General features: G+C 43.1%; 1 protein-coding gene and 1 pseudogene across 2 annotated transcripts; one reads left to right on the forward strand and one right to left on the reverse strand.

The window, feature by feature from the left end:
- Nucleotides 1-1,279: 1,279 nt before the first annotated feature.
- Nucleotides 1,280-9,974, forward strand: LOC311141322 (glutathione hydrolase 1 proenzyme-like; the record flags this gene model as incomplete). The annotated part of the gene is made up of 12 exons (XM_084176618.1): nt 1,280-1,455; nt 1,580-1,710; nt 1,796-1,885; nt 2,250-2,442; nt 2,844-3,004; nt 3,140-3,289; nt 8,321-8,457; nt 8,638-8,825; nt 9,048-9,175; nt 9,325-9,437; nt 9,570-9,683; nt 9,828-9,974. Exons 1-12 carry the CDS (start codon nt 1,283-1,285, stop codon nt 9,972-9,974), a joined length of 1,725 nt encoding a protein of 574 aa, XP_084032744.1. The 5' UTR covers nt 1,280-1,282.
- A 5,208-nt stretch (nt 9,975-15,182) lies between these two features.
- LOC311140942 (anaphase-promoting complex subunit 5-like) lies at nt 15,183-24,089 on the reverse strand (annotated as a pseudogene). The gene is made up of 17 exons: nt 23,892-24,089; nt 23,721-23,800; nt 23,502-23,611; nt 23,060-23,340; nt 22,841-22,965; nt 22,520-22,706; nt 22,323-22,404; nt 22,108-22,175; nt 19,558-19,764; nt 18,743-18,853; nt 17,565-17,639; nt 17,250-17,370; nt 16,820-16,927; nt 16,526-16,667; nt 16,289-16,308; nt 15,616-15,731; nt 15,183-15,394 (listed from the first exon to the last, which is right to left on the reverse strand). The product of its transcript is annotated as an anaphase-promoting complex subunit 5-like (transcript).
- Between the last annotated feature and the right edge of the window lie 3,816 nt (nt 24,090-27,905).

Genomic DNA, 27,905 nt, shown 5'->3' on the forward strand with positions numbered 1-27,905 from the left:
AATATTTTTGCCTATTTGGTTAACACTTGTGGTTACTACATGATTCCATATGTGTTATTTCATATTTTTGATGTCTTCACTATTATTCTACAATGTAGAAAATAGTCAAAAATAAAGAAAAAACGTCCTCTAACTGTCAACTGCATTTATTTTCAGCAAACTTAACATGTGTAAATATTTGTATGAACATAACAAGATTCAACAACTGAGACATAAACTGAACAAGTTCTACAGACATGTGACTAACAGAAATTGAATAATGTGTCCCTGAACAAAGGGGGATCAAAATCAAAATTAACAGTCAGTATCTGGTGTGGCCACCAGCTGCATTGCATCTCCTCCTCATGAACCGCACCAGATTTGCCAGTTCTTGCTGTGAGATGTTACCCCACTCTTCCACCAAGGCACCTGCAAGTTCCCAGACATTTCTGGGGGGAATGGCCCTAGCCCTCACCCTCCGATCCAACAGGTCCCAGACTCTTCGCTGGCCATGGCAGAACACTGACATTCCTGTCTTGCAGGAAATCACGCACAGAACGAGCAGTATGGCTGGTGGCATTGTCATGCTGGAGGGTCATGTCAGGATGAGCCTGCAGGAAGGGTACCACATGAGGGAGGAGGATGTTTTCCCTGTAACGCACAGCGTTGAGATTGCCTGCAATGACAACAAGCTCAGTCCGATGATGCTGTGACACACCGCCCCAGACCGTGACGGACACTCCAGAGTACAGGCCTCGGTGTAAAGCTCATCTGCAGTCCTCATGCCTCCTTGCAGCATGCCTAAGGCACGTTCACGCAGATGAGCAGGGACCCTGGGCATCTTTCTTTTGGTGTTTTTCAGAGTCAGTAGAAAGGCCTCTTTAGTGTCCTAAGTTTTCATAACTGTGACCTTAATTGCCTACCGTCTGTAAGCTGTTAGTGTCTTAACGACCGTTCCACAGGTGCATGTTCATTAATTGTTTATGGTTAATTGAACAAGCATGGGAAACAGTGTTTAAAAATTACATATATTTTTCTTTTTAAGTCTTTGTATGTTTATTTGATAGAGGGATCGAGGTGAAAGATGGAGTGCTGAAATAGCAGTGGGCCGGATTGGATCCCATGCTGCAGCAGTACATGTGCACAGGAGGCAGTGGCCTAGACCGCTAGACCACCATATGCCACAGCCTACTACTTTTAATTATCTAATCAATTCAATCAAATCAATCAAGAATAAATATGCCTGTAAGGCTCCTGTCTAACTGTAAGATGTGTTGGTGTGTTGGTTCCCCTGGGCAGGAAAATGGTCAGGAAATCCCTGGTGGCTGGGCTGGTAGTTTTGCTGGTGGCTGCAGTGGGAGTGTTAGTGGGGGTGTTCATGGGGGTGGGAAACAAGAGCCCCATCTCCCCCTCAGACCATTTCTACTCCAAAGCTGCCGTGGCTGCAGATGCTGGGACGTGCTCCGAGGTGGGGAGGTAAGTAATGTTACGCTAGCCAACAATTTCCCACTGAGATACAATGATTCATGGTACACAGTTAGTCAAATGACAGGACACGATTAAGCTCTACAAGGAGCATTACGTGTGTGTGTGTACCTAGGGATATTCTGAAGAGGAATGGCTCAGCGGTGGATGCATCTATCGCCGCCCTTCTGTGTGTTGGCCTCCTGAACGCTCACAGCATGGGCATTGGAGGGGGGCTCTTCTTCACCATCTATAACGCTTCCACAGGTGAGTCAGTGTGTCCTCAACCTCCACAAATGAAAAAATGCTAATGAACACATCCATGTCTGCATTTTGTATCACTGCTCGACAGGGAAGGTTGAAACTATTGACGCGAGGGAGACAGCCCCCATGAACGCGACAGAAGACATGTTTGGCAATAACACCCAGCTTTCTCGGAAAGGTACCCGTTTTACTGTTCTGGAATGTACGTCAGGTACAGGATAGGCTAGGCAGGATCTGTGGTTCAATCCATCCTAAGATAACAGCTGAACAGTAATACGGTAGCTGTAATGTATCACAGTGAGAGGGATCGAGAGAAGATAACACTGCAGGAATAGTATGAACCTTCTGGCATCCTCTTTCCTGGTTTTCCATCATTCTAAGGAACAATAGGTCTAACCGTCTGCATCATATGCATGGCTACAACAAGGGGACAACAGTTTCACCTGTCAAAATGAGGAAATAGACTGATATGTTCTTGAAATCCTTTGTGAGCAGGGTTTCAACTTTGTGCAAATGGTGGTAAAGTCTTCTCTGCATAACAGGTGGATTGTCTATTGCCATTCCTGGGGAGATTCGTGGTTACGAGATGGCACACAGCAGACATGGTAGGCTGCCATGGAAGGATCTGTTTGAGCCAAGCATTACGTTGGCACGCATCGGTTTCCCTATAGGCAAAGCCCTGGCCAAAGCCATCTCCAAGAATAAGGACGCTATTCAAGGAGATGCCAATATGTGGTGAGGACAGGACAAATACTGAAATGTTTATTTTATTTTATTATCTGTAAATGCTATATTACTACTACAACCACTTCTACAAATCTACCTTTAATGTCAGCGTGAATGTAATGCTCTATGAAGTGCTGTAATAGGATTAGTTGGTTTTACCACAGAGTACCACATATTTCAACCAATAAAATGTGATTACTTTGATGTCCAAAAATATATTAATTACTTATTACATAATGCAAGTCATTCATCGCTTCCTCTGTGATTTATTATGACCACTGATGATTTATTTGATTGGCCGCTGTAAAACCTATGATGACAAAGCCATGGGAATACTGGTCCTTTTATTATACAGGTTTGCTTGAATAACTCCTGATAATAAGTTATCTGTTCTTGTTTTTCTATTCCAGTGAAGTGTTCTGTGACTCCCAGAAAAACATCCTGAAGGAAAATGACATCGTTAAATTTCCCAAACTAGCAGACACCTACCAGAGGATAGCAGAGGAGGGACCGAAGGTTTTTTACAATGGGACAATGGCACAAACAATTGTGGATGACATCCAGGCAGCAGGTCTTTATTTTTGTGCATGATAATATCCTATTATATCTCATCGTTCTTGCTGTACACAATGAGAATAACCAGGCGAGACAAATCTGATAGGCAGTGTGTCGATGTGCTTCTTGAGCAGTTATTTCCTCTTCTCAGGTGGGATTATCACCCTGGAGGACCTGCTGGAGTACCGGCCTGTGTTGAATGAGAACCCACTTAAGCTGACTGTGGGGGAGTACACCATGCACGTCCCAGACGCCCCCTCCAGCGGCCCAGTCCTGGCACTCATACTCAACATAGTGGACGGTGAGCAGCAGCCTAGATAACTCTGAGTCTGAACTCAGCCATGCAGACTAGAGGATGTCAGGTTTCCTTCCACTGTACCCCGCTTGGACAGTGTTTCCGCCCCCTCCATAACCACCACCTCTACACTAATCCAGCTACAGTTAATTCACCAGGGGCCTCATTTATAAACATTGCATATGCACAAAATATTCCCCAAAACATGCATGCGCCAGTTTTCATGCACAAGTTGACATTTATAAAAACTAAACTTGACTGTGAGAATGTGCTCATCCTCCCGCAAACATTAGACCATGCGTGCGCACAGTTTGTAGTGGTTGAAGTATTGCATTGCAAGAAGGCAACAGTAGCCTAGTAGACTTGTGCAAATAGAGAATATATGATGACTTATAAATGACAAAAAAAACGGTAGCTAAATATAATAACAAGATGTAATAATTTGCTGTTAGTGAGAAGAGCGAAAATTGATTGCAGAACAAATTCCTTACCTTTTCTGACTGTGATGGTTTCATACTCGTGAAGTACCCTATAGGCCTACAACAAGTTAGGATAGGCTACCATTTCTCATTTTCACAGCAGTAAATAGATAAGCTTCCGGTATTTAAAGTATTTTGCTGTACGCGATCTGATCCGAAGCGCATTTTAACAGTAGAACAGACAGTTCACCTTTTCCAATGTTTGTAGGCTACATCTGAATACTATAATGTCAGATTTTGAGTAGCCTAGACAATATTTAATTTATAAACACAATACATACAGTACCAGTCAAAAGTTTGGACACACCTACTCATTCAAGGGTTTTTCTTTATTTTTACTATTTTCTACATTCTAGAATAATAGCGAAGACATCACAACTATGAAATAACACATATGGAATCATGTAGTAACCAAAAAAGTGTTAAACAAATCAAAATATATTTTAAATTCTTCAAACTAGCCACCCTTTGCCTTGACAGCTATGCACACTCTTGGCATTCTCTCAACCAGCTTCACCTGGAATGCTTTTCGAACAGTCTTGAAGGAGTTCCCATATATGCTGAGCACTTGTTGGCTGCTTTTCCTTCACTCTGTATTCCAACTAATCCCAAACCATCTCAATTGGGTTGAGGTCGAGTGATTGTGGAGGCCAGGTCATCTGATGCAGCACTCCATCACTCTCCTTCTTGGTCAAATAGCCCTTACACAGCCTGGAGGTGTGTTGGGTCATTGTCCTGTTAAGAAAACAAATGATAGCCCCACTAAGCCCAAACCAGATGGGATGGCGTATTGCTGCAGAATGCTGTGGTAGCCATGCTGGTTAAGTGTGCTTTGAATTCTAAATAAATCACAGACAGTGTCACCAGCAAAGCACCCCCACACCATAACACCTCCTCCTCCATGCTTTACGGTGGGAAATACACATGCGGAGATAATCCGTTCACCCACACCTCGTCTCACAAAACAAGCCGGTTGGAACCAAACATCTCCAATTTGGACTCCAGACCAAAGGACACATTTCCACCGGTCTAATGTCCATTGCTCGTGTTTCTTTGCCCAAGCAAGTCTCTTCTTATTGGTGTCCTTTAGTAGTGGTTTCTTTGCAGCAATTCGACCATGAAGGCCTGATTCACACAGTCTCCTCTGAACAGTTGATGTTGAGATGTGTCTGTTACTTGAACTCTGTGAAGCATTTATTTGGGCTGCAATTTCTGAGGCTAGTAACTCTAATGAACTTATCCTCTGCAGCAGAGGTAACTCTGGGTCTTCCTTTCCTGTGGCGGTCCTCATGAGAGCCAGTTTCATCATAGCGCTTGATGGTTTCTGCGACTGCACTTGAAGAAACTTTAAAAATTCTTGAAATGTTCCAGATTGACTGACTTTCATGTCTTAAAGTAATGATGGACTGTCGTTTCTCTTTGCTTATTTGAGCTGTTCTTGCCATAATATGGACTTGTTCTTTTACCAAATAGGGATACAGTGGGGAAAAAAAGTATTTAGTCAGCCACCAATTGTGCAAGTTCTCCCACTTAAAAAGATGAGAGAGGCCTGTAATTTTCATCATAGGTACACGTCAACTATGACAGACAAAATTAGAAAAAAATTCCAGAAAATCACACTGTAGGATTTTTAATGAATTTATTTGCAAATTATGGTGGAAAATAAGTATTTGGTCAATAACAAAAGTTTCTCAATACTTTGTTATATACCCTTTGTTGGCAATGACACAGGTCAAACGTTTTCTGTAAGTCTTCACAAGGTTTCCACACACTGTTGCTGGTATTTTGGCCCATTCCTCCATGCAGATCTCCTCTAGAGCAGTGATGTTTTGGGGCTGTCGCTGGGCAACACGGACTTTCAACTCCCTCCAAAGATTTTCTATGGGGTTGAGATCTGGAGACTGGCTAGGCCACTCCAGGACCTTGAAATGCTTCTTACGAAGCCACTCCTTCGTTGCCCGGGCGGTGTGTTTGGGATCATTGTCATGCTGAAAGACCCAGCCACGTTTCATCTTCAATGCCCTTGCTGATGGAAGGAGGTTTTCACTCAAAATCTCACGATACATGGCCCCATTCATTTCTTTCCTTTACACGGATCAGTCGTCCTGGTCCCTTTGCAGAAAAACAGCCCCAAAGCATGATGTTTCCACCCCCATGCTTCACAGTAGGTATGGTGTTCTTTGGATGCAACTCAGCATTCTTTGTCCTCCAAACACGACGAGTTGAGTTTTTACCAAAAAGTTCTATTTTGGTTTCATCTGACCATATGACATTCTCCCAATCCTCTTCTGGATCATCCAAATGCACTCTAGCAAACTTCAGACGGGCCTGGACATGTACTGGCTTAAGCAGGGGGGCACGTCTGGCACTGCAGGATTTGAGTCCCTGGCGGCGTAGTGTGTTACTGATGGTAGGCTTTGTTACTTTGGTCCCAGCTCTCTGCAGGTCATTCACTAGGTCCCCCCGTGTGGTTCTGGGATTTTTGCTCACCGTTCTTGTGATCATTTTGACCCCACGGGGTGAGATCTTGCGTGGAGCCCCAGATCGAGGGAGATTATCAGTGGTCTTGTATGTCTTCCATTTCCTAATAATTGCTCCCACAGTTGATTTCTTCAAACCAAGCTGCTTACCTATTGCAGATTCAGTCTTCCCAGCCTGGTGCAGGTCTACAATTTTGTTTCTGGTGTCCTTTGACAGCTCTTTGGTCTTGGCCATAGTGGAGTTTGGAGTGTGACTGTTTGAGGTTGTGGACAGGTGTCTTTTATACTGATAACAAGTTCAAACAGGTGCCATTAATACAGGTAACAAGTGGAGGACATAGGAGCCTCTTAAAGAAGAAGTTACAGGTCTGTGAGAGCCAGAAATCTTGCTTGTTTGTATGTGACCAAATACTTATTTTCCACCATAATTTGCAAATAAATTCATTAAAAATCCTACAATGTGATTTTCTGGATTTCTTTTTCTCAATTTGTCTGTCATAGTTGACGTGTACCTATGATGAAAATTACAGGCTTCTCTCATCTTTTTAAGTGGGAGAACTTGCACAATTGGTGGCTGACTAAATACTTTTTTTCCCCACTGTATCTTCTGTATACCACCCCTACCTTGTCACAACACAACTGATTGGCAAAAACGCATTAAGGAGGAAAGAAATTCCACAAATTAACTTTTAGCAAGGCACACCTGTTAATTGAAATGCATTCCAGGTGACTACCTCATGAAGCTGGTTGAGAGAATGCCAAGAGTGTGCAAAGCTGTCATCAAGGCAAAGGGTGGCTACTTTGAAGAATCTGAAATATAAAATATATTTTGATTTGTTTAACACTTTTTTGGTTACTACATGATTCCATATATGTTATTTGATGTCTTCACTAATATCCTACAATGTAGAAAATAGTAAAAATAAAGAAAAACCCTGGTATGAGTAGGTGTGTCCAAACTTTTGACTGGTACTGCATATCATAACCATTGCACCTTTTCTGGCCATGGTGAGTTCATATTCCCAAAGTAGCGATACAACAAATTACCATGCACATCTCTAATTTAATTGGGCCTATTAGACGTTTTTGCTCTATTCATCTGAAAGAGACCACGGTTTATAACATACAATAGAATTTAAACAGGTGAACAGACAGTTGATATTTTGCATTGAAGTGTGTAGGCTACCACTGTAAGTAGGCCTTGGCCCTACTGTAGTTGTAATTTTTTTCAGAGTAGACCATGTTTCAGAATTCCTCGGGCAGTGCAACACATTTAGGTTCGGTAGAAAGTAAATGCGAAACATTATTGAATTCAAACGTTTGTTTACATGTCCACAACAATTTGCAATCATTCTTTGTGTTTCAGAAACGGTCAGATACAGCAAATGTCATTGCAAAAAAACTACATTCTGCCAACACCTATAAAGATATTCCTTTAGATAACTGTCTTGGCCTAATTTCAATACTTCCAAAGTATACAGCAAATAAGGGCGTTATTGTCACCATAAAAGGTTAATAATGGGCGCTATTCAGGTGGAGTTATAATGCTTGTTCCCGCGCGCAGTTTTACAACAGGTCTAATTTATAAAGGAAAACATGTATATATGGTGTGCGCCAAGTTTATAAATCTCTATATTTTTGTACGTGCGCAGTCTTTTCAGAAATTGCGCATGCAGATATTTAGTGTAAAATTTACGCAACAGTTATAAATGATGCCCCAGATACAGAGAGTGTGCTCATGGAGAAAATCATTAGCCATGCATTAGACACAGAGGGGCATCATTATCCACCACTAATTGGCTGTAAACTCACAAGGCCTCCCAGATTCTCATCTAAGAGAGATTTGTGTAAACTCTGGAATTATTTTCACTGGGAATTAATTTATCAGCACTAGTCCCTTACATCTTGACATCCACCATAGCTACCAGTGTTTGTGCAAAAACATGGACGGAATCGGACAGAAATATCCCAGTGATGGAAATATCGATTTACATTAAAACTACTGTATCTCTGACAAATTAATAAATAGTTCTTTTTTAGTCTGAAATATATCAATATTTTTCGTGTTTTTTCTTCAGGGTATAACTTCACTGGCACAAGTGTCTCTACCGCCGAGAAAAAGACTCTGACGTTCCACCGCATCGTGGAGGCTTTCCGGTTTGCTTATGCCAAGAGAAGCAGACTAGGGGACCCACGCTATCTCAATATCACCGATGTGAGAACCCTGATTCCCAGCTTTCAAATACACAGAGTTTCACTCACAAATATATATTTGAATTTGAAATAAAGTTGGTTTGTAGTTGTTTACTGAATAGGCTCTATAATACCATGCTGTTGACTGCTGTTCACCTATTTAATTCCTATTTGTTTACTGATGATTTCATCTGCTCTCCAGCTCATCCACAACATGACCTCAGACTACTTTGCTAACGGGATCAGGAGCAAGATCACAGATGACACCACTCACCCCGACAGCTACTATGAGCCAGATTATTTTGTCCCCGACAATCATGGGACATCACACCTGTCCGTCATAGCTGAGGATGGAAGTGCTGTGGCTGCCACCAGCACAATCAATCTATAGTAAGAGTCCTACAAGGCAAGACCTCCTGAGACAATAGGACTGATGAATACATAATGCTACAGCGTAGATTATAGCTATCCAGAGACAGATCATTAATATAGTATACATGCACTCTAAACACCCTTTGCTTGCAGATGGTCTTACTGAGAAGTTTCTGTTTTCATTTAACCCCAAAAATAACATGCATAGGTTACTTAACTCCTATCATTTCCCATCTTCAGTTTTGGCTCGAAAGTCATGTCCCGATCAACTGGCATCATTTTCAATGATGAGATGGATGACTTCAGCTCTCCACACATCACCAATGGCTTTGGAATCCCTCCATCTCCTAACAACTTCATCCAGCCTGGTGAGATAGAATAGGAACTGAAATAAATATCCTTATTGCTGGTAAGCTACTGAAAGTTCTCAATGTACGCATGGCCCCAGTTTGAGCCTTGGCTGGTATGTTTTCTGAGAATAACTTTGTCTGAATATTTAGCTCTCTCTCTGTTTTAGGTAAAAGGCCTCTCTCTTCTATGTGCCCAACTATTATCTTGGACAAAGACAATAGAGTGAAAATGGTGGTGGGAGCCTCTGGTGGAACAAAGATCACCACAGCGACTGCCCTAGTAAGTCTTGATCCATACAAATGAATTGATACTCTAAAACAGATAAAGCCTACACATGACGGCCATCTATCCTTACATTGTGATATTGTGATGAATCGGAGTACAAGTAGCTTCCTTTTCTGATTTACATAGGTGATTCTGAATTCCTTGTTCTTTGACTACGACCTCAAAAAAGCTGTAACACAACCTCGAATTCACAATCAACTTAACCCAAATATGACTGTAGTGGAGGATGGCTTTGAAAAGGTGGGTAATTTTGAACAATATTGCATAGAATATTATTCTATGAAAAAATACAAATTCATTGATTTGAAAAGACTTTTGGGTAACTCTGACATTTAATCTGTGTGTGTGTGTGTGTGTGTGTGTGTGTGTGTGTGTGTGTAATAGAGTGTATTAGATGGTCTGGCACAGAAGAACCACGTAACAGAGCTGCTGATGACTCCTGGATCAGTGGTTCAGGTGGTGGTGCGACAGGGTGAGCGGCTCTGTGCCGAGTCCGACCCCAGAAAAGGGGGCTATCCAGCGGGCTACTGAGTCTCCATAAAGAGGCAGGGCCATAAAGAGGCCATAGAGAGGCCATGTATCTGCAATGAGACGCGAACAATGGCTCCTCAAGGAGGCACAGCCACTCTTTCTTCAGCCGGAATTCATTTCAAGACATGGAAAATGACTTTACTCCACATCAATACCTCCTCCCTTCACACCAAATAATCGGCAGCATTTCTGCTTTTATTTCAGCATTATTTATTTTTGTGTTTTGAAAGTGCGATTGCAACTCTGAGTGGCATTTTTTAATCCTTGCTGTATCAAGAGATCATTATCAATTATCCTGAAGAAAGATGTTTATTTATGCAATGCAGTGGGGTAGCAGAACGCTGGACTGTAACTGTCGTTTCCTGCTGGATGTAAATACCATCGGCCAGAACTGAAATGGACGCCATGGATCATCTGATGTACATTCTGAAATAGTTTACTTATGAATTATTAGCCAACATATTAGTCAAATTACTCTGTGATGATGAGCAATCTTTCTGTTTGACAGAAAAATAGCCATTTATCTGATATTTAAGAAAGGTAATGTTTTAGGGATAATGTGAACACCAATTTAAAGGTTGTCAAAGTAGTTTGTCTCTGTCCATTGAACAAATCAAATATAGAGAAATGACTGTTTTGTCTCTCCATCAAGGAAAAATGGGACCGTATGTGGCGGCAGGTAGCTTAGTGGTTAAGAGTGTTGTGCCAGTAACCGAAAGGTCGCTGGTTCTAATCCCAGAGCCGACTAGGTGAAAAATCTGTCAAAGGTGCCCTTGAGCAAGGCACTTAACCCTAATTGCTCCTGTAAGTCGCTCTGGATAAGAGCGTCTGCTAAATGACAAAAAAAAAAAAATGTTTTAACCATGTAAAATACCACTGTTGGTCACTGAAAACTCCTTGACTTCCACCTCAGGTCTTAACAGGTCAGGTTGTCAGATCTGTTTCTGCTTTATGGGTTGGCTAAAGCACAAACAAATCTGGCAACCAGGCTACAGGTCTACCATATGAAGATGTTGGTCACAGGTAGCTACATTTTTATTTTCATGAGAATTCTGATCTGTAACTGAAAACTGTGATTTCTGTTTGACTGATTTCATCTCAACTCTGACCATTGCCCATGGGGGCCTACTGTTAATAAGGGCTCAAATATGGCTGCCATTTACCTATTCAAATGTTATTTTTATATTTTTTGTGATGCAGATTGTTAAGAAAGACAAATTGTTAATGTTTAATATCGAGTAAGACCATAGCGGTACAGTGAATGTAGTGTATTTTTTAAAATACATTTGCAGATATATTTTTTTAAACATGCATTGTTCTCATGCCATGCTTGTTGCCATGCTTGTTATTAAACATTTTAAACAAATACATATTTTACTTTACTCCACCTGTTCCCCATATTCTTAGGGACCTCTTTCTCTGCATCGATAACTGTAACCAAAGAACTGCTGAACTAATGTTACTGTAGTATGAAATCAAATTATTGATGCAAGGTTTTAGCAGAATGTTTTACAGTACACTATGTTAATAACAGCTACATTATGTCTAACCAACTGACTGAAGTACCATTTCATACCAAAAAGTTTGCCTCAGCTTCCTTAAACAGTCTGAAGAACAAAATACAAAGCAGCTTCCTTCTGACAAATCTTAGCAAGACGTGGCATTTGGCGCCAGCTGTGGCTTTTACAAAAGCCTCCAAATGGATTAATCACTGAAGCCATTGAACTGCCTGTGCTTCCATAGACCAGTGATGTATAGGAAGCTAAATAGCCAATAAATCACACAGATAGGACTCAGCCTAAATACTTCCTCTCTATCAAAGTGCCCTCACCAGTAGGACTATAGCTGGCAGAGTTGGTGACTTGGCAGTTGAATAAAGTGTAAAACATTTACCTACATAGATGTGATAGCTGGCCTCCCGAGTGGCGCAGTGGTCTAAGGCACTGCGATGCAGTGATAGCTGTGCCACTAGAGATCCTGGTTCGAATCCAGGCTCTGTCGTAGCCGGCCGTGACCGGGAGACCCATGGGGCGGCGCATAATTGGCCCTGCGTCATCCAGGGTAGGGGAGGGAATGACCGGCAGGGATGTAGCTCAGTTGGTAGAGCATGGCGTTTGCAACGCCAGGGTTGTGGGTTCAATTCCCACAGGGGGCCAGTATGAAAAATAAAATAATGTATGCACTCACTAACTGTAAGTTGCTCTGGATAAGAGTGTCTGCTAAATGACTTAAATGTAATGTGATAATCTTCATGAGAATGATATACACTGAATATACAAAACATTAAGAACACCTGCTCTTTCCTTGACATTGACTGACCAGTTGAAAGCTATGATCCCTTATTGATGTCACTTGTTAAAATCAGTGTAGATGAAGGGGAGGAGACAGATTAAAGAAGGATGTGTGCCATTCAGAGGGTGAATGGGCAAGACAACAGATTGACGTGCCTTTGAATGGGGTATGGTAGTATGTGCCAGGTGCACCGGTTTGTGTCAAGAACTGCAATGCTGCTGAGTTTTTCACGCTCAACAGTTTCCCGTGTGTATCAAGAATGTTCCACCACTCAAAGGACATCCAGCCAACTTGACACAACTGTGGGAAGCATTGGAGTCGACATGGCCAGCATCCCTGTGGAACACTTGACACCTTGTAGAATCCATGCCCTGACAAATTGAGGCTGTTCTGAGAGCAAAAGAGGGAGGTGCAATTCAATATTAGGAAGGTGTTCCTAATGTTTGGTATACTCAGTGTATAGCTGCCGAGTAAGTCAACTCTACTGTGCACAACTTACTAAACATATAAGTCCATCTACGGTAGTATCCTGTTGTCTGGCTACAACCCAGTTGGCCCCATTGAATGTGGCCTGAGACACTATCTGTGTATACTCCACTCTCTGCTTCCTTGTGAGAGTGAAATTATTCATATTTATTCAGACAGCATTCGGCCTGTGGGCAGCTGGGAAATGATGGCTAATGAAGCTGTACATTACATACATAAATAGTAAAGCAAGTGTTTTTCAATCCTTTGACACAGCTCATCTTAACTGTGCTAATAGAACATATCCCATGCCCCCGACACAGGCCTGAACAGAGTATAGTGTCAGTGTTGAGGCTCAGCGCTCACATACAGGGTAGGCTAATGGTGCAGAGGGCATTTAGCATCACTGATCACATAGCCCATCTAGAGTCGTATGATGGAAAGACACAGTAGACCATCCCACGGCTGCAGCTCACCGTTGTCAGACTCTCCAGAGATATAAACACGCGCACACACAAGAGCAGAGTGAATTATGCAGCGTGCGTCAATTTACTGTGTGTATTTACACAGACAGTCTCTGTCCCGTTTACTGTTCCATGAGGCCCATGATCTATGTGTTTATAGAGTGAGGTAGCTAAACACAGTTTCTTTCAGACCCCACACAGGGCCTTACAGAGCGCTTCTTGTGCAAACATTCAGAAACATACAAAAAACTTCAATTGTAGAACTTTCAACACCTGGACTAAACCTACATGCTAATGGTAAGAGTGATTGGGAAATTGAACATAAATACGTTCTTCCTGTCTAATGTAAACTGTTGAAATCAACCAAAAAGGTTCAAGTAATGATGACAATGCATTTTTCTTGCGAGAGGGATATGAAGAACAATCAAAAACGAACCCACTCAAATGTTAAATAGTCGATTGCCTTTTACCTAAATTGGTTCTACTTTGTACCTCTGAAATGATTAAAGACCCAGAATGTAATATTTCAAGGCTCAGGGCTGTTTCAACATGTCACTGCTTCCTTTCAGTAATAAGACTTCAGTGTTTGCAAACCAACGTTACGTAATGTTTTAAATGCTATTAGACTAAGCTTCTTCTGTATACAAACCAAAGGGCAGTTAAGGATATTGAAAACATCCACATTTTCTTATGAAGAGATAATGTGAACATAGTGGCACTCATGACTGGCACATAGAAAAAGGACCACTCTTACAGGTTGCATAAATCTACATCAGACTAACCAAAACAATGTGCAGTGTCATTGCTCAGCTCAGTTTCCCACAGAATGTGTCACGTTATGGCACACACACAGAGATCTCATTTCAATTAATGTCAGGACTATCACATTAAAATCACAAAATATTTTCCTTCACTAAAATGGTTGAAATTCCATCGTTCATTGGCATGCTCCAACTGAAGAAAAATCACCTTGCTCTCTAAAACGTATTAATCTTCTGCCCGGCTCTGATATTACCGTCATTCATCATATCGTGGTGGGTAAAACTGCCTCTTCCTGACAGCTCAGGTAAGCCTTTCTCATTCTCTAAGCGTAGACAAAAAAATCCTCTATGCTACTAGACATCTTTGTCTTGACCTCTGATGGGATCGCACCACAAGGACTTTGAAAAATATGTTGATGATAAATGACTGAACACAAGTCCATATCTATTCTATAGACATCCTACAACAGAGGCAACGGCAACCTCTAAAGGTCCAGAGATTTCCTTTCCTGATTAAGGTTAAACTCCTTGTTGTCTACTGGTATGTAGCCTATGCTGAAATTCAAATACTATGTGAGATGGTCCCCTTTTCTAATAGAGGCTGCAATATGATCAATACCCGTAGCATATTCCAGCCTCTATTAGAAAATGGGACCGTCTTAAACAGTTAAACCAAAGGGAAAGTTTTTGGATTTACAAACTACAGACCACTAAATACCCTGGTTTAAATGAAGATATGGATTTCTCACCCTTCCTGTAGGGTTGTGATAGGTCCATTTGCTGTCATCTAGTGGACATTGTGCTCAATTACCCTCAGCTACGTTTAGACTGTTGTTGTTCATGTTTTGCTGGTTTCTAATGTACTATGGAATATATTGCTTTCTTATTTTTGACACTTTTCCAAGTAATATTTAAGGTTAGAACTACCTTTCTAAGTGTTCTGATACTTCTAACTTGGAGTTGTATTTGTATGATAACATAGTTACTGTATTTAACTTTTTAATGTGTATAGTATTGCTTACTAGGTGTGTCCAATCAAAAAAAAGGACAACAAACTTGGGAGATAAGATTAGAGACTTGATGTCAGATCTTTATATTGTAGAGAGATGATACACGTTTGCACACACAAGTAATGCAGCAATTTGAAACAAAAGATAGCATAAAATGCAAAGTCCATGACAAAGATTAGTATATGTACCTGTCTGTGTTCAGGTGGTTAAGACTGTTTAGAGACGCATGGCAACGGCTGCCCCCGGCTCCTGCAGCTCCTGGTCCAGGAGGCAGAACAGCATGGCACATTTGTTGCGTTGGGGGGTTTGGCCCAGGGTGTGGTGCAGTCGGGCCTGCAGGTAGTGGACGTCACGGAGACGCTCCTTACAGTCCAGCATGGAGAAGTAGGCTACAGCCTCACCCAGCGTCTGCACAGCCTGGCCCAGACCTGGAGGGAGACAACAGGGAATCAGACGTTGGGGTTGTGTAAATGTTCAAAATTGTAGTGTAATTCTCATTGCTGGTACTGCTTATGTGACTCAAAAGAAAAATATGATGCTGAAAGACTCCTATGTGTACTCAAATGGTAAAGTTATCATAACCACCAACAAACGTGTACATTTCTTTGAGATAGTGATATGAAGTTTTGGTGTTGGGGATGTGTGTTACCTGCATGCCTCTGACCTTTGGGCCGGGACCCAGCCATGGCCATCTGCCAGCAGGCTGCCAGCAGCAGAGCTCTGCCCTTATCCATGACTGCTCCGTTGGCCAGAATAGACTCATGAAGGACAAATGGCTACCCAGACTATTTGCATTGCCCCCCCACCCCTCTTTTACACTGCTGCTACTCTCTGTTTATTATCTATGCATAGTCACTTTAATAACTCTACCTACATGTACATATAACCCCAATTACCTCGACTAACCGGTGCCCCCGCACATTGACTCGGTACCGGTACCCCCTGTATATAGCCTCGCTATTGTTATTTTTACTGCTGTTCTTTAATTATTTGTTACTTTTATTTAGTATTATTTTATATAGTATTTTTTTAGATGTTTTTTGGTATTCTTTCTTAAAACTGCATTGTTGGTTAAGGGCTTGTAAGTAAGCATTTCACTGTAAGGTCTACACATTTACATTACATTTTTACATTTTAGTCATTTAGCAGACGCTCTTATCCAGAGCGACTTACAGTTAGTGAGTGCATACATTTTTATTTATTTTCATACTGGAATCAAACCCACAACCCTGGCGTTGCAAATGCCATGCTCTACCAACTGAGCTACATCCCTGTTGTATTCGGCGCATGTGACAAATACAATTTGATTTGATTTGATTTGCTCCAGCACTCCCAGCATCAACTGGACAGGGTGACAGAAAACAACACAAACTATTGATGGAGTTTTTAAATATAACCCAGTATGAATTTCCTTGTTTTGCCTACATGTGGGAGTTTGCTTTGCATACAGTATGCAGTTCCGTCTAAGGTCAAGGGATTGAAGATTTGTATATCTGAGAATATGTGTGTATACCGAGCAAACAATGGTGTTGGCCATAACAGGCGTGTGTTGTGTTGACCTGAGTGAAGGCCAGGTGCAGGATGGTCTCAGAGGCCAAGGCCTGTAGGTGGCGCTGTCTGGCCAGAGCCTGCAGCAGGAGAGCAAGGGCTGTGGCAACACCTGACGACTCTCAATGCAACTCTGCAGTGGCCAGCATCACCCTGCACAAGGCATACACACAAATATAAACACAGCCACACAACCCTTACCCAAACAAATAGCTTTGACAATTTGATAAATACATATTCACACAACATTCTAGGACTCCATCGACAGATGAAGTCTGGTGTTTTCATTTAGTGTCCTGGCTTACCTGATGATCATCTCTGTGTACTTGGTCTTCTCACTGTACAGCTGCAGCCTCTGCAGGATATTGTACACTTCAGTGGTCCAGTTCAGCGCCTTCAGCACTTGAGCTTTCCTGTTAACATGACACATACACAGGTAACTGCCAAAATAAAGGAAACACCAACATAAAGTGTCTTAATAGGGCGTTGGGCCACCACGAGCCGCCAGAACAGCTTCAATGCACCTTGGCATAGATTCTACAAGTGTCTGGAACTCTATTGAAGGGATGCGACACCATTCTTTGACGAGAAATTCCATCATTTGGTGTTTTGTTGGTAGGTGTTAACCAATGCTGGAAGGGAGGCCCCGAGTGAAAAAGTTTGGGAACCCTTGAACTAGAACACTGGAAGACTGTGTAAAGGTGTTCTGTGTTCTGAGTCAAGACACTTCCTTAGCTATAAAGACTCTCTGTTTTGTTCAAGGCAGCAATGGCTGTGACATGGGTTCTGCCAAGTGGTATTTCCCATCCTTCATAGCTGTGTCAAACTGGATCTTGAGGTCACATAGCATCCACAGCTGGGTGATAGATGACACAAACCTTTAGAATTCACTAAAGTCCACTTCATACCAGCCATGTCAGTGCCATTGCCTACTATAAGGAGGCAATGGTGTTTCTGTATACTATATCAATAGAAAAGTGCCAAACATGGTGATCGAGGTCAAGTCTAAAGTTGATGGATAGAGATAAGTAGGAGTTCAGATTGCCTCACCTTGGCATGTTGGGTGTGAGGGGGAAACTGCTCCTTCAGATGTTTCAGGACCTCAGACACAGCCCCATACAAGCCCTGGAGGAACATGTAACTAAACCAAGTCTCACTCACAGTCAGTACCAGTGAACATCTCCTGAGGAAAAAAAAGAGGACTGAGCACGCCCCCATTCTCATCGACGGGGCTGTAGTGGAACAGGTTGAGAGCTTCAAGTTCCTTGGTGTCCACATCACCAACGAACTATCATGGTCCAAACACACCAAGACAGTCGTGAAGAGGGCACGACAAAGCCTATTCCCCCTCAGGAGACTGAAAAGATTTGGCATGGGTCCTCAGATCCTCAAAAAATTCTACAGCTGCACCATCGAGAGCATCCTGACTGGTTGCATCACCGCCTGGTATGGCAACTGCTTGGCCTCGGACCGCAAGGCACTACAGAGGGTAGTGCGTACGGCCCAGTACATCTCTGGGGCCAAGCTTCCTGCCATCCAGGACCTCTGTACCAGGCGGTGTCAGAGGAAGGCCCTCAAAATTGTCAAAGACTCCAGCCACCCTAGTCATAGACTGTTCTCTCTGCTACCGCACGGCAAGCGGTACCGGAGTGCCAAGTCTAGGTCCAAAAGACTTCTCAACAGCTTCTACCCCCAAGCCATAAGACTCCTGAACAGCTAATCATGGCTACCCGGACTATTTGCACTGCCCCCCCACCCCATCCTTTTTACGCTGCTGCTACTCTGTTAATGATTTATGCATAGTCCCTTTAACTCTACCCACATGTACATATTACCTCAACTAGCCGGTGCCCCCGCACATTGACTCTGCAACGGTACCCCCCTGTATATATAGCCTCCCTACTGTTATTTTATTTTACTTCTGCTCTTTTTTTTCTCAACACTTTTTTTGTTGTTGTTTTATTTTTTACTTTTTTTGTTAAAAATAAATGCACTGTTGGTTAAGGGCTGTAAGTAAGCATTTCACTGTAATGTCTGCACTTGTTGTATTCGGCGCATGTGACCAATAAAATTTTATTTTATTTTATTTTATTTTATTTGAGATGTAATCTGGACCACATCAATGCTTGTGAAACAGCCCTGAGGGAGATGTGACAGTGGGACAGAAGACAGATAGGGGTGGAGACAGAGATAGTGGGAAGAGGTGTACTAACTAGTAACTACAGTATCTGTTCAGCATGCAGCACAACCAGGTGGCAGAGGGCCACAGCAAAGGCCTCTGTGTTGTTCTGCTGGACCCAAAAGTTGACCTACTCCAGGCTGTTCATGTTCAGAAGGAGCTAGGCCTGCTGCTGAGTGTCAAGGGGTGCTGAAGGTGGGTGTGGTGCATGAATCAAGCGCAGGACGCAGAAGCTCAGTCCAAAAGACTTTAGTGCAATATTCACGTAGAAAATAAGCACAATAAGCCCGAAGGCGAAATCACGGCGCACACAGGCGTCAAACAAACGGCGCACTAACATGTGCGAAAAACCTCTCCAAAACACTGGAGGGAAGTACGTAGCTCCAACACGAAAACAGAAGAGCAATCACACACAAAGACAAACCCAACCAACGAGAACTAAATAGGACACTAACGAGGACTAACAAGACACAGGTGTACAACATAAAGACAAAACCAAACGAACATGAAACATAGATCGGTGGCAGCTAGTACTCCGGGGACGACGACCGCCGAAGCCTGCCCGAACCAGGAGGAGGAGCAGCCTCGGCCGAAACCGTGACACTGAGCCATGGTGCTGGAGGAATGCATATGTTTAACAGGACATGACAGAACAGGGATGTTACAGACACGCAGTCAGTGAATCTGTGTTGGATTAATTAAATTAGTCAAGACTTGACATCAAGAATGGACATTCACTGTCTGTGAACTGCGGTTCACATTTCTGCCAAATATGTGACTGACAACCAGGTTTTATTATTTTATATTAAACTCATTGTGGTTAGAATTGTTTATGCTTAGTGTGGATTCCTTATGTCAGGTAATATCAGAATAAGTGAAGGAGACCCACTTCTTGCCATACATCCTCCATATGGATGTAGTCTGAGCCAGGCTGATGTCTATGAACTCTGACAGGCTGTGCCTCCAGTGCAGGATGTCTGTGTCCTTCAGCGCGTCCATGAGCTCATGAGCTGTCTTGCCCTGAATTGACCCCTGCTGGACCAGGGACTGAATGCCCAGAGATGCCAGGTACTGAAGAGAGAAAATAAAATGAAAGGAAAGCCCCTCTGAAATCTAATTTTATTTGTCACATGCTTCGTAAACAACAGGTGTAGACTAACAGTGAAATACTTACTTACGGGTCCTTTTCCAACAATGCAGAGTTACATACACTACCAGTCAAAAGTTTGGACACACCTACTCATTCAAGGGTTTTTCTTTATTTTTACATTGTAGAATAATAATGAAGACATCAAAACCATGAAATAACACATATGGAATCATGTAGTAACCAAAAAAAGTGTTTAACAAATCAAAATATATTTGAGATTTTTCAAATAGCCACCCTTTGCCTTGATGACAGCTTTGCACACTCTTGGCATTCTCTCAACCAGCTTCATGAGGTAGTCACCTGGAATGCATTTCAATTAACAGGTGTGGCTTCTTAAAAAGTTAATTTGTGGAATTTCTTTCCTCCTTAATGCATTTGAGCCAATCACTTGTGTTGTGACAAGGTAGAGGGGGTATACAGAAGATAGGCCTATTTGGTAAAAGACCAAGTCCATATTATGGCAAGAACAGCTCAAATAAGCAAAGAGAAACGACAGTCCATCATTACTTTAAGACATGAAGGTCAGTCAATCCGGAACATTTCAAGAACCTATAAAGTTTCTTCAAGTGCAGTCGCAAAACCATCAATCGCTATGATGAAACTGGCTCTCATGAGGACCGCCACAGGAATGGAAGACCCAGAGATACCTCTGCTGCAGAGGATAAGTTCATTAGAGTTACCAGCCTCAGAAATGGCAGCCCAAATAAATGCTTCACAGAGTTCAAGTCACAGACACATCTCAACATCAACTGTTCAGAGGAGACTGTGTGAATCAGGCCTTCATGGTCGAATTGCTGCAAAGAAACCAATACTAAAGGACACCAATAAGAAGAGACTTGCTTGGGCCAAGAAATATGAGCAATGGACATTAGACCTGTGGAAATTTGTCTTTTGGTCTGGAGTCCAAATTGGAGATTTTTGGTTCCAACCGCCGTGTCTTTGTGAGTCGCTGTGTGGGTGAACAGATGATCTCCGCATGTGTATTTCCCACCGTAAAGCATGGAGGAGGTGTTATGGTGTGGGGGTGATTTACTGGTGACACTGTCTGTGATTTATTTAGAATTCAAGGCACACTTAACCATGGCTACCACAGGATTCTGCAGCGATACGCCATCCCATCTGGTTTGGGCTTAGCGGGACTATCATTTGTTTTTCAACAGGATAATGACCCAACACACCTCCAGGCTGTGTAAGGGCTATTTGACCAAGAAGGAGAGTGATGGAGTGCTGCATCAGATGACCTGGCCTCCACAATCCCTCGACCTCCACCCAATTGAGATGGTTTGGGATGAGTCGGACTGAAGAGTGAAGGAAAAGCAGCCAACAAGTGCTCCACATATGTGGGAACTCCTTCAAGACTGTTGGAAAAGCATTCCAGGTGAAACTGGTTGAGAGAATGCCAAGAGTGTGCAAAGGGCGGCTATTTGAAGAATCTAAAATCTAAAATATATTTAGATTTGTTTAACACTTTTTTGGTTACTACATGATTTCATATATGTTATTTCATAGTTTTGATGTGTTCACTATTATTCTATAATGTAGAAAATAGTAAAAATAAAGAAAAACCCTTGAATGAGTAGGTGTGTCCAAACTTTTGACTGGTACCGTATATATATTTTTACACACAAAAAAATAGTGACACGAGGAATTAATACACAGTAAATAATTAATAACAATAACGAGTTAAAATAGCATGGCTATATACAGGGAGTAACAGTACCGAGTCGATGTGCTGGGGTATAAAGTAATTAAGGTAGCTATGTAGATATAGCTAGGGGTAAAATGACTAGGCAACAGGATAGACAATAGAAAGTAGCAGCAGCGTATGTGGTGAGTGTGAATGTGTGTGTGAGGCATCAGTATGCATGTGTGTGCGTGTTGTGTGTGTGGGCGTATGTAGTGTGTGTGTGTTTTTGTGTGTTGGGGTGTCAGTATAAGCATGTGTGAGTGTGTGGGTAGAGTCCAGTGTGTGTGTGCATAGAGTCAGTGCAAGAGAGTTAGTGCAAAAAAGGGTCAATGCAGGTAATCCGGGTAGCCATTTGATTAGCTATTTAGCAGTCTTATGGCTTGGGGTAGAACCTGTTCAGGGTCCTGTTGGTTCCAGATTTGGTGCACTGGTACCAAGGGGGGTGGTAATGTGAGAGTTAGTAAACACCTGGATCTACTGAACTGCCATAGCCTCTCAGTTTCCTGAATCTATTGGATAAAACGGTAAGTAAACCTGGAGTGCTCCAGTCTCATCTGCAGGCTCATGCTATTCTTACCGGTAGACAGAAGTGGGCAGCCATTTTCACAGAGTCCTCAGTTAGCGCAGAGCTGTGTAAAGCCAACTCTGAAAGAGATACAAATACATTCATGGATGATTACACAGGTACAGTATTGGTGCTGAGAAAGTGACATAGACACTGACCAACCTTGACTACACATTTTGTGTAAATACTTTATGTTGGGCATATAACACAAAAGTAAAAGCTCCTACCAGGCAGTGCTGCAGGCACACGTGATAATTTGACTCCTGGGCGATGCGGATAGCCTCCTGTAGAGCCAGGTCAGCCTGTTGACTGAGTCAAGAGTTGGAGTTGATTTTCATTTTGCCATGATATTGCAGCTGATAAAATTGCAACTGATATTGATACAGACTACAGACTTTCCATATCTATGCCCATCACTACTCACTAGTGTCCAAAGCGACAGTGCAGTGCTGCCAGGTTGAGGGCAGCGTAGCGGAGACTTCTCCCGTAGCCCTCATCCCCGTTGCTCTTTCCCTCGCTCCCTGACAGGATGAGGCAAAGTAATGTAACAAACTGTGGGTGGAGATGAAGATGTCCTGGACTCGCAAGCTGTTCAGGTAGCTCAGGTAATGCTGCAGAGACACAAAACAGGTGCCTCAGATGCAAATCAGATTCACAGAAAACCAAAAGCTCACTTCTAGTTTCAGACAAATTTCCTGTCATGTTTGTTTGAGTGAGTCCATATTAATTGATAGTAAAGCCTCACCGCCTCAGCAAAGTCAGGGTTGTTCAGCTCATCCTGCAGGGCAGCTGGCTTCATGGCTTTGTTCTCATCATTCTTTAAAAGGTACGCCTGTCTAGCAAGGAAGTACACTGCTTGCTTGGGGCGTCCTCAGTTCTATAGAACAAAAAAGGTCTCAAATAGGGAAAACGAGAAATGTGCAAACTGCAAAGGATAAACTGATGACACAGTACTCCCCTCTACTACCACCTCTACTTTTAATTATACAAACCTTAGCTCCGACTCATGCAGCGGTGCTGTGTCCAGCTCCTCCTTCTCCATGCTCTCCCCTACAGTGTCCTCTGTGCTGGTGAGGTCCATGTCAGAGTCATCTGCAGCCAGGGCAGGCAGCCCCACCTGGCCATGGCCATCACCAGGCTGGGTGTAGTGACTCTGGTAGTAGTGCTGCAGGGCTTTGTACAGTTTGTACACCTGGCTGAAGGACTGCTTGTTGTAGGCCAGGAGCATGCGTCTCATGAACAGACCTAAAAACATACAGAGGACGCTGTCATGATGAGAGACTAGCATTCAGTGAGCAATCTGTCCCATAAATTCTAAGTAAATTCATATAGCAGTGCTCTCTAACTAGACACAGTGCTCCTTTGATCCAACCCTTAGACCCTTGGATCAAATTATGTGTACTTGCCAACAACACTGGTCTTAAATGCCTCAGAATCAATAGCACTGAAAGGAGTGGGGAGGGTGGCAAAGAAGCATTCCATGTCCTTCAGCTCTCCATCAGCCATTTCATGTAACCTGTAAGGATAAAATGTGTGTGATGAAAGAGCAGATAACATGCAGCACTGACCTCTTACGTTACAAATAGGCCTAGGTCACTGCAATTGAATCGAGGACTCATCCATACTGGCATCTCACAGCATATGCTGTTTGAAGGCACAATTCTTCCACAGTCTTCAGGTATTGGCCATGAATCAAGTCTGGACCCTGATAGACAGACAAAACCTTTGATAAAGAAAAGCAAGCAATTGACAGTGGAAAGTTGAAGTTGTAAAGGTGATCAATAAGCTATTCCGACCTGTTGTAGAGGCAGGATGAGTTTGTTCAAGTGCCTTCTTTCCTGAAGAGCAATTGTTTTTGACGTGATCATCTGGTACAGTAAGGCCAGAACGGAGATGTTGTACGGAGTCACCCAATCATTAATGCCAAACACATTGGCATGGACCACATTGGTCATCATTGGGTTGAAATATAAACTTTCATGTATGCTCGACATTGTTTAAATTGAAACGTTACCTAGCTAGCTTCTAAATATTATAAGGTTACCTTTCAACAATGTTGTATGAAGTCAAATAATCAAGAAAAACATGCAACAGTTCGCAAACCATGTTATCGAGCTAGGCTGATTTCATTGCTTGTTAGTTAACTACTTGAGAGACTAGTGTGGTGTCTAAGGAATTTATGACTTTGCTAACGTTTGCAAATGGTATCTTGGAGGATGTTGATTCAGCTTAGGGAAGCATCTGGGGAGCAGTTTTATAGGGGCACCCCATAAAACAGAGGAAGTCTGTTGTGTGGAGTCATGGGATTGGTCTCTAGGGAAAACCACCCATATCATGTTAAAGATTATAAATACTTGGTTGAGACAAAGGAGGACAGAACAACATATTATTTTGGGTCATTGTTCTCCAGATGCCTGCAGATGTCTGTAAACTTACGCTGAAATCTTGTGATATAAATAAACCTTTATAATCAAAGTGCAGTGTAAGCGGACTCCTTGTTCTAACAGCATAATTAGCATTATCCTTTAGAAACAACACTAGCTAACTATCTTATATTGTTGTGAGCAATTTTGCAGGCAGGCTGACTTATCCTCTTTAAAGTCTACAACATATGGCATTATTAACAGTAGTATTTGTATGAATTTGAAAATATGTTTACTGTTACAAGCTCATCGTTTTTCTTCTTCTTCTTCTGTGGGTTTTATGGCAGACTACATCCAAAAGTTGTATTGCCACCAACTGGACATTTTGAAACCTTCTTCTTCTTCTTCTTCAGTGGGGTTGATCGGCGGTTGGCATCCAACGTCATGGTGCATTACCACCACCTACTGTACTGGAGTGTAGGCCACAGACAGGGAGAAACTAAATCCTACCTGCCAGCCAGGTTGCTCTTAAAAAAGATAACAAAATTTTTGAGACTATATCTAATGACGTTGTACTCAATATACTCTTTACACTAATTTCCTGTATCCCCTTATCCCTCATACTAGATCTCATCCTCTCTCTTTCCCTCTGATACTGCCCACACTGTAGCAATAAAACATTTTGGGGGGGCTAAAGGGGTGGTCGGGGAGCGAGAGAGAAGAGCCCCGACCACTGCACCCGGTTGGTTTCCAGATTGGGTCCCGACGACCATGGGAAGAGGAGTGGGAACAATATTATACTGAGGAGTCGGAGGATGACGACGACAACGAGTTTCTGCTCCCTAACTCGTGGGGGCTCCCGGAGGAGTCCTCACGGAAAGAGGAGTGCCGACGACGGAGACCCGAGAGGCAACCCCAAGAAAAAAATTTGTGGGGGGCACACCGTGTGGACGACGAGGCAGCAGGAGGCCGCGACAGGGTGGTTCTGCAGGTTAGGAGAGGAGGCCACCATGTTACGGGGGCTATTGGTTCAGAGGGAGCAGGAGTTATTCGGTCAGAGGGAGGCGCTACAGGAAGCTAAAAGGGAGAAGGAAAAGGTAGAGGCACGGCGAGAGGAGCTGGTTAGGCAGCAGAAGGAGCGGGGGTTAATAAAGGAACCCAGTCCTGCTCCTCGCACCAAGCAAGTGGTGCGTGTCGCCAGTCCGGTCCGGCCCGTTCCTGCTCCCCGCACTAAGCCAGTGGTGCGTGTTCCCAGTACGGCCCGACCCGTTCCTGCCCCTCGCACCAAGCCAGTGGTGCGCGTCGCCAGCCCGGCCCGGCCTGTTCCTGCTCATCGCACCAAGTCAGTGGTGTGCGTCGCCAGCCCGGCCCGGCCTGTTCCTACTCCTCGCACCAATGATCCAGTTCCGGTCAGCTGTTCCACTCCGGAGCCAGAGCAGTCCGCTCCACCAGTGCCTGATCCAGCTCCGGTCAGCGGCTCCACTCCGGAGCCAGAGCAGTCCGCTCCACCGGTGCCTAGTCCAGCTCCGGTCAGCGGCTCCAGTCCAGACCATGACGTCAGCCCCTCTCCAGGTTCGGGGTCTCCCACACCAGGGTCCAGACTGGGCCTGGCGTATCGTGGGAGGAAGGAGAGGGGAAGCAACGCGCCGAGGTCTAGACCAGACCAGGGGCGCAACAGGGAGGCGGAGAGTGAGAGGTCGTCACGCCCTGAGCCGGATCCGCCTCCGAGGCGGAATGCCCACCCGGCCCCTACCCTGTTATGTTTATGTTGTGCGGTCGGAGTCCGCACCTTTGGGGGGGGGTACTGTCACACCCTGACTCAGGGGACGCTTATATGTTGAGTCAGGGTGTGTATATTCCTTGTTGTGCTTGTTCTATGTTATAGGATCTAGTAGGTCTAGATCTATGTTGGCCGGTGTGGTTCCCAATCAGAGGCAGCTGTCGCTCGTTGTCTCTGATTGGGGACCATACTTAGGCAGCCTATTGGCACTAGTGGGTTGTGGGATCTTGTTCCGTGAGAGGTTTGTTGTGTGTTACCGTTGGACGTCACGTTTCGTTGGTTTATTGTTTTGTCGTTGTTTATTCGTTAAAATAAACATGTATGCATATCACGCTGCGCCTTGGTCTGACCCGTCTATGAACGAACGTGACAACATGCTCCACGGTCTCTGTTTCCTGACAATAATCACACTTTCCTGTTGGATGCTTTCCTATCACATTTAATGTCTTATTCAACAGGCTGTGTCCCACCCTTAATCTTGTAAAAATAGCCTCCTCTCTTCTGTTCCTTCCTGCCGTCCTCCCCTCCCCGACTTTCCTCTGTACTTGACATAAATGCCTTCCCTTATTATCTCTATTGCACTGCTCCTGCCATCTCTGCACCATCACTGTATATATCAGTCTTTTTGCCTCTGCCTTGCTCAACTTCAACATCAACATCCCCACTACTAACTGCTTGTTTAACCTGTTCATCTACTGCCTCGTTCCCCTCCACCCCCACATGGGATGGGAGCCAAGTACATCTTATCTGTATACAAATCTGTTTAATCCTGCCATGGGTTTCATAGTTTTTTTCTTCAAATGTACCTTTTTCTGTCCCTCTCTAGTGACGTAGCTATATGGCCACACCACTACATGTCAGTACATTATTAGTCAAATGCCTCGTAAACAACAAGTGTAAAATAACAGTGAAATGCTAATTTGGGGTCGTTCCCAACAATGCAGAGAGAGAGAAAATAGAGAAATAATAGAAAAGTAATACGTATTTTAAGTATAAGTATTTCTCTGGTAGTGGTAGAAGTTTAAAATGATTTATTTAAGCCAAGCAGTTAAATATAGTCAATGTTAAATTTAGTAAAATAATTGGTCTGATTACTTTGATAGACTACACTATCAACCTTATTACTTTGGATTGTGGGGCAGTTAGATCACATATTTCATCACAAATAACTACACTCAGACTAGCCTACTACACTTTCATAAACTGTCCTACTAGAATACCACAGCATACGCACCTGTAATAATAGAGTACAGACTACAAGGAGGCATTGTTGAAGTTTAAAATAAATTAGAAAACGTAAGCAGGTTCGCAAGTTCAGCAATGGCTGAAGAATTGCAACATTTACCTGGAGCTAACTCTGCAAATAGCACTGCTGGGTGATTTAAAATGTCATAGTCAATCGATCAATAATATAATAATACTCTTAGCAAAAAATTTTATCTTTAATTTACAATCTGTAGAAACTATGAGAATAGAAAGGTTCAGAACTTTTGTGAAACATCATAGCACAGTTGAAAAATATATGGCAAATAGAAATCAAAACTGGATGGTATTCAGAGATACAGTTGAAGTCGGAAGTTTACATACACTTAGGTTGGAGTCATTAAAATTCGTTTTTCAACCACTCCACAAATTTCTTGTTAACAAACTATAGTTTTGGCAAGTCG

Source organism: Coregonus lavaretus, assembly GCF_964263955.1.
Source record: "Coregonus lavaretus genome assembly, chromosome: 14".
Classification (NCBI taxonomy): domain Eukaryota; kingdom Metazoa; phylum Chordata; class Actinopteri; order Salmoniformes; family Salmonidae; genus Coregonus; species Coregonus lavaretus.